The sequence below is a fragment of the Dendroctonus ponderosae genome, unplaced genomic scaffold (assembly GCF_020466585.1).
Source record: "Dendroctonus ponderosae isolate FM_Combo_2020 unplaced genomic scaffold, Dpon_F_20191213v2 Dpon_F_20191213_11, whole genome shotgun sequence".
Lineage (NCBI taxonomy): Eukaryota > Metazoa > Arthropoda > Insecta > Coleoptera > Curculionidae > Dendroctonus > Dendroctonus ponderosae.
The window spans coordinates 6,629,534-6,636,576 of record NW_026017213.1 but is presented as its reverse complement, the minus strand read 5'-3'; the positions used below and the strand labels follow the sequence as shown (position 1 = coordinate 6,636,576).

At 42.6% G+C, this 7,043-nt stretch overlaps 2 protein-coding genes across 2 annotated transcripts in view; both read left to right on the top strand.

The window, feature by feature from the left end:
- The window catches only part of LOC109537600 (neuroligin-4, X-linked), a 171,766-nt gene that overhangs the window by 38,640 nt on the left and 126,083 nt on the right, over positions 1 to 7,043 (top strand). The gene's annotated exons all lie outside the window — the stretch shown is intronic.
- Positions 4,932 to 6,713, top strand: LOC125503023 (hexokinase type 2-like). Its single transcript, XM_048662757.1, has 4 exons — positions 4,932 to 6,061; positions 6,119 to 6,207; positions 6,261 to 6,438; positions 6,498 to 6,713. The coding sequence occupies exons 1-4, from the start codon at positions 5,052 to 5,054 to the stop codon at positions 6,637 to 6,639; spliced, it is 1,419 nt and encodes a 472-aa protein (XP_048518714.1). The 5' UTR covers positions 4,932 to 5,051; the 3' UTR covers positions 6,640 to 6,713.

Below are 7,043 nucleotides of genomic sequence, written 5' to 3'. Positions count from 1 at the left end.
TCCAGGAGCTTTTCAAATCGTTCACTTTTGGAACTTTCGGAAGCTTTCTATTTAATAATGATATCCATTTGAAAACTCCCAGTTTTCAGCAAAGTTTCAGCCAGTAATGGCGATACCCTATTAATAAAGCTCGAGGACTGAGCAAGCTCAAGTTCAAACTAAACATAAACTCTATCTATTTTATTGGATATCCGCTTCGGCTTTCCGTTCCCTCCAAGACGGTCCTCGGAAAGGCGCATTTCCACGGCAAAAGAGCATTTTTTTGGTGTTTTATGTTTATCTTTTTCATGGCATATACTTAGCTACAGTCGGCTTCTTTGCTTCTGTTCTCTGTTTCTTTATGGGGCTTAATAAATAATGTAGTAGCTAAGACGTGCCCCCCTTTGCGACGAAATTTTATAAGCATGTGACATCAGTTAAAGCAGCCTTTATGATGTTCTTTGAGCGCCGCATATTTTATTTCCAATTTCCAATCGTGTTCTTGAAAGGGCGTCTTTCGCTGCCAGTGGAAACTCGAAATAGGAAATAATATTCCAGCAGAAGATAATATACCTAACGGGGCTAAAAAAGCTTATGCTTCCATGGCAAATCCTTATCTGTTCGCATCCCATGAGTCCTCTCGGTTTCCTGCAATAACCTCAGTGAAATGGACTAGTCAGGTAGAGGTATAAAAGCGGGGATCTCCCTGATGGAAACTTAATGAAAATGGCGAGAAATAAAGGGGCGAATGGACGATTTGGCTCAAAATGCACTTTGGAATGTACTTGTTGAATCGTGGGCTTTGGGACAATTTCATCATCTGGAACTCAACCGAACACTGCTTTCATTAGGCTACAACTGGCAGCAAGCGTTTCACTAAATCTATTGTGGAGGTGCGCACACTGAGCAGGTTCCTAACAAAAGTTTCACTTCACAACATCGCTTTCTACTGGCTATAAGAACCTTTGGACCTACCAGACCAATGTTTAAATTTCTCCCAGTTGTTGATCACTTGAAGAACAGTCGTGTCTTCTTAAATCTCTTCGAGTATTGGGCTTGTTTTCAGTTTGAAGTAGAAACTTTGCACGTAGATCAAGTGGGCATAGATTTGAATGCCAGCGAGTTTTCCCGATTATAATCGTCCACAATTGCTATCGGCCAGGGTGTTTAGGGGAAATGGATCGACGATGGCACGTTTTACATTTGACTGATTAAAGAGGACTTTTTCCGCTCAAACATACCGAAATTTCCCAAAGCCGAAAGGAGCGAGGGCCAATTTGGCCCGCTGTTACAATACAAATTAGAGCAGAGGACTCGTGCTGGCCTAATTGTGATTCAGCAGCTACAGCGTCCTCAGCGATAACAGCAGAAATTACATTCATTTTTCCGGTATTTCGGGGGGTTGTTCTGATGAGTTACGGCCCGTTTTTGCGGTTTTTATTTTGCTCGGATGGAAAAAATCTCCGAATTATAACGAGGGCGCCACTCGCTTTTTATGGATCCGGCGGGTTTGTGCTCGGCCCTTGAATTATTTAAATTGAGAGATAAAGATATGAGTTGTGGAATGAACTGCTTGCACGTCCAACGGATTAATGGAAAGACAAAATTTTCACAATTTTTTTTTTACGATTCGCATGACAATAAATTTTTGTGCAAGCTCGTATTAAGTTACGATCAGCTATTGGATGAACTCACCATTATCTGGCCATTAAAACGGATTAATGATAATAAAAAACAATTATAACTGTGTGTGCACTGGATGAGCCTTTAATCAGTTAATACCCGAAGGTTTTCCAGGATTTTATATTACTGCTTATTGATTAGCTTGAAAATTAAATTTAGCGCTTAGTCGCAGTTCTTACAGCCGAATACCTGAAATACTGATTGCAAAATAAGACTTTTCCAAGTCTCGTTCTTAACCAGACCAGTTATTTGGCATTTTCCCTATGTACTTGCTCTAGTATTTTATTCTCTTCCTTATTCATTCTTCTCTTCCCGCAACTTGCATCGATTTTTTTTGGTTTATTTAGTTTTTCCCCTGTTGTCATCATTTAGGTTGTTTTTTCATGCAGCTCTAAGCATTTTTAATGGAAAAACAGAGCGGCAGCCTTGCACTCGCCTACTTTAACCTCTTTTAAATTTTCAATTTAAGGTTAGGTTTTAAATTGCGCTCTTCAAAATTCTAATACATATAATACTGTCGAAGTATGCAAGCAAAAATTAAGACGGTTCTACTCCAATAATCAAAAACTGCGCAAAGGCTCCTCAAAGTTTAAAAATTCATTCTGATGGCACCAGTTTATTAAATAGAGCGAAATTCACACTGTATGCAAAGCGAAGCTTTCGTGATTGAGTGCGGAAACCTCCTCCTAAAAGTCTCAACTAATTGTGCAGAAATCGTATTTTGAACTGAGCGATGTAAATATTTGAAACCGCGCAAAAGTGTTCCAAGGTTGAAAAATTTCCTCTCAACGCACCAGTGCCTTGAATGGACCCAAATGCTCCTCAAATTCAAACTGAGGCTTTCCCGATCCAGCGTTAAAACCCACATCCCAATGCTCCAACGCATTGCTCAGAAATCGTCTTCACAAGAGTATGATGTAAAAATGGAAAACCGCGCAAAAACACTCCAAAGTATAAAAAATCAGTTTAACGGTATTAATACCTTAAATGGAACGAACTTTACACCACATATTAACTGAAGCTTCTGTTATTTGAGGCTGAAACGCTTATTGCGATATCGCAACTAATTGCTCAGAAATCGTCTTAAGAAAGGTATGATGTAAAAATGAAAAACCGCGCAAAAACACTCCAAAGTATAAAAAATCAGTTTGAAGCCACTAGTACCTTGAATGGAACGAAATTTACACCCATTATTAACTGAAGCTTCTGTTATTTGAGGCTGAAACGATTATTGCGATCTCGCAACTTATTGCTCAGAAATAGTCTTAAGAAAGGTATGATGCTAAAATAAAAAACCGCGCAAAAACACTCCAAAGTATAAAAAATCAGTTTGAAGCCACTAGTACCTTGAATGGAACGAAATTTAAACCTGATATTAACTGAAGCTTCTATTACTTGAGGCTTAAACGCTTATTGCGATCTCGCAACTAACTGCTCAGAAATCGTCTTAAGAAAGGTATGATGTAAAAATGAAAAATCGCGCAAAAACACTGCAAAGTATAAAAAATCAGTTTGAAGGCACTAGTACCTTAAATAGAACAAAATTTACACCCGATATTAACTGAAGCTTCTGTTATTTGAGGCTGAAACGGTTAGTGCGATCTTGCCACTTATTGCTCAGAAATCGTCTTAAGAAAGGTATGATGTAAAAATGGAAAACCGCGCAAAAACACTGCAAAGTATAAAAAATCAGTTTGAAGCCACTAGTACCTTGAATGCAACGAAATTTACACCCGATATTAACTGAAGCTTCTGTTATTTGAGGCTGAAACGATTATTTCGATCTCGCAACTTATTGCTCAGAAATCATCTTAAGAAAGGTATGATGTAAAAATGAAAAACCGCGCAAAAACACTGCAAAGTATAAAAATTCAGTTTGAAGGCACTAGTATTTTGAATGGAACGAAATTTACAACCGATGTTAACTGAAGCTTCTGTTATTTGGTGCTGAAACGCCTATGGCGATGTCGCAACTAATTGCTCAGAAATCGTCTTAGGAAAGGTATGATGTAAAAATGAAAAACTGCGCAAAAAACTCCAAAGTTTAAAAATTTATTCTGATGGCACTAGAATTTGAAATGGAACTAAATTTAAATCCCATATGAACCGAGGTCGTTGCAATTGAGAGCTCAATCTAGTGTTCTGATGTCTCAACTGCTGGGGCAGAAATCGTCTTTAAAAGTGGACGATGTAAAAATGAGAAACTGCGCTAAACCACTGCAACGTTCTAAAATTAATTCTGATTCAACTGGTAGATGGACTGCATCGAAAGTCATCCCACATGTAAAATGAAGCTTTAGCTATCGCCCGTTGGAAGCACCATTGGGGCTTCTAAGACCATTGCTCAGAAATCGCCTTTCAAAAAGGACGAAGTAAAAATAAAAAATCGCGCAAAAACTCTCCAAACTTCTAGAATTGATTATGTCAACACCAATGTCTTAAATGGAACGCAATCTATACCACCGATTAACTGAGGCTCCTTTAATCCCACGGTAAAACCTGCATTCCGATGTTTGGACTAATTGCTCAGAAATCGTCGTCACAAGGGTACGACAAAAATTTTAAAACCGCTCAAAAACTCTCCAAAGTTTAAAAATCTACTCTGAAGGCACTAGCAACTTGTATGAACCCAAATGTACACCACATATTTGCTGAAGCTTCTGTTACTGGAGGCTAAAGCCCCCATTGCGATGTCAAAACATGTTGCGCAGGAATCGTCTTAAGAAGTGGACGATGTAAAAATGAAAAACTGCGCCAAACCACTCCAAAGTTTAAAAAAATATTCTGACTGCATCAGTGTCTTGAATGGATGGAAGTTTTCAGCACATAAGAACAGAAGCTTTTGTTGTCCAACATCAAAAACCTCATGCCGATCTCTTGCTCAGAAATAGTTTTTAGGAGTGTGTGATGTATGAAGTTTGCAAATTAATTCCCACTCGACTAATCGTTTCTAAAATTTTACCTCTTGCGTCCTATATTTCGAAAATCGTCTACTCTTTAAGTGGGCCAATTAGGTGACCTTTTTATGTGCGACAGCACTTTTCATCTTTCTGAAAATCCTCCCTGGGAAAAACAGGTTTATCCAGGCATTTACTCATGTGCCCGTACAAGCAGCCCGCTTTTCCTTGTGCGTCGTAAAATAGGAGAAATAGGTGCTCATCCTAAAGTCAATACAATCGAATTTCGGCAGAGATAAGATGCAATAGCCGGAAAAGTTGCCAAATCCGATAAGATAAAGCCGAGCCTATGTAAAATGCAATTGAACCTGGCGGACGCAATAACAATAACAAACTCTCGGCCGAACCACCTGCATTTGGGCCTGACAGTGTGCGAAAATGTCAAAAAACTAACAAAAAAGTGCGCAAAATTCCAGTGATTTTCCAGTGAAGATGAGCTGCCCCAGTAAAATTTGCAACCCGCCCGCTGCAGGCGCCGACGATGGATGGGTGGAGGAAAAGGCGTCCCCCGAAATCAAAGAGGCGATGAAACCCTTTGCTCTGGATGAGGCGACTTTGAGGAAAACCATGGCCCTTTTCCTCGACAACATTGAGCGAGGTTTGAAAAAAGCCACTCATGATGAGGCCACGGTGAAATGCTTCCCCACCTACGTGCAGGACTTGCCCCAAGGGACGGAAAAGGGAAAATTCCTGGCCCTTGATCTGGGAGGCACCAACTTCCGCGTGCTGCTAGTCGAGCTGGACATCGGCAAATGCGACTTGCAGTCGGACATCTACGCCGTTCCCCACGATGTAATGCTTGGCACTGGTGAGCAGCTCTTCGACCACATCGCAGCCAGCTTAGCTGACTTCGTCACCAAGCATCAGCTGGAGGCTGAGGTGCTTCCTTTGGGCTTCACCTTCAGCTTTCCATTGGTGCAGAAGGGCCTGCGCTCGGGCCTTTTGGTCCGCTGGACCAAAGGCTTCAACATCCCGGAAGTGCTGGGGGGCGATGTGGTGCAATGGCTCCAAGAGGCCTTGGAGAGGCGCGGCGACATCAAGATTGATGTTTGCGCCATTCTGAACGACACCACGGGAACCTTGATGTCGTGCGCCTGGAAGAACCCGGAATGCCGCATCGGGCTGATCATCGGAACCGGCCATAACGGGTGCTACCTGGAGGCGCAAGCCAACGCCGAACTGTTCGACGAACCCGATATGGGTTCGGGCAAAGTCATCATCAACTTGGAGGCGGCTGCTTTTGGGGACGATGGCTGCTTGGAGTACATGTTGACTGATGTGGATAAGCTGGTGGATGGCGACAGCATCAATCCTGGAAAGCAGATCTACGAGAAACTGATATCTGGCATGTATTTGGGGGAAGTGGCGCGTTTGTACGTGCAAAGGTTCATAGAAGGCGACCTGATGTTCGGGGGCAATCACGCCGAGGTTTTCCAGACCAAGTAAGTATGAGGAAAGCTGCCTGAAAAGGGCTTGGCTCACTTAGCTGATGGGTCTAGGGAGGTGTTTGAGACCGCGATGATATCAGACGTAGAGTCCGATCCTGCAGGGTCGTTCCAGAAGACCCAGGAGGTTCTGCAGAAGCTAGGTACCCCGTATTTTTGCACGTAGCTGCTGCCGCCCCACACAAATAACTTGCAGGTATCCCGGATGCTTCAGAGCAGGACATGATCAACTTGAGGTTCATCTGCCAGTCGATCTCCAGGCGATCTGCCCATTTGACTGCAGCCACCGCTTGTGTGCTGACCAAGAAAGTCAATGAGCCGAAAATCGTCATTGGGATTGATGGATCTGTTTATAAGTTTCATCCGCACTTCAGGTGAGCTGGGCAAAAAAAGTGAGGCAAAGTGGCTCACATTAAACGAGTTCGTACTCCAGGAAGTTGATGAAGGCGAAAATGCAGGAACTCATGGAACCCGGCTTTGAGTTTGACCTGATGCTGTCTGAAGATGGAAGCGGCAGAGGGGCGGCCCTGGTGGCGGCGATGGCGGCAATGAGAATGAAGGACCAAGAGGCTTAGTAACAAGCTGTAACAAGCCGGAAGATTTTGCTTTGTTGGCGCCCTTAAACGTGAATAGAAACGTGTTCTCTTTGCTCCGAGGTCCCAATCAATAACTGGCACGCATAAATCCAAAATCATCTTCCCCGTTCATTTTTTTACATGTGCTCCATTGTCCGCTGCCGCTAGAAGGATGTATATTGATCGTTCGAGGGCCGAAGGTGCAAGTCGAAAACGCGGTCGGCTTAAAAAGGAAATCTCTTAAGCTTTTGTTCGAAAAAATGTGTCGGTCGGCGCTGGGAAATCCCTTAAATCTATTGATACACTGGCAGGTGATTAATTGGTTGTTTCAGGGCTCGGTGCAGGATTCTAGTTGTCCGCACTCTACTTCGTTATCGATGCAGAAAGAAAAACAAAGTTTTCGC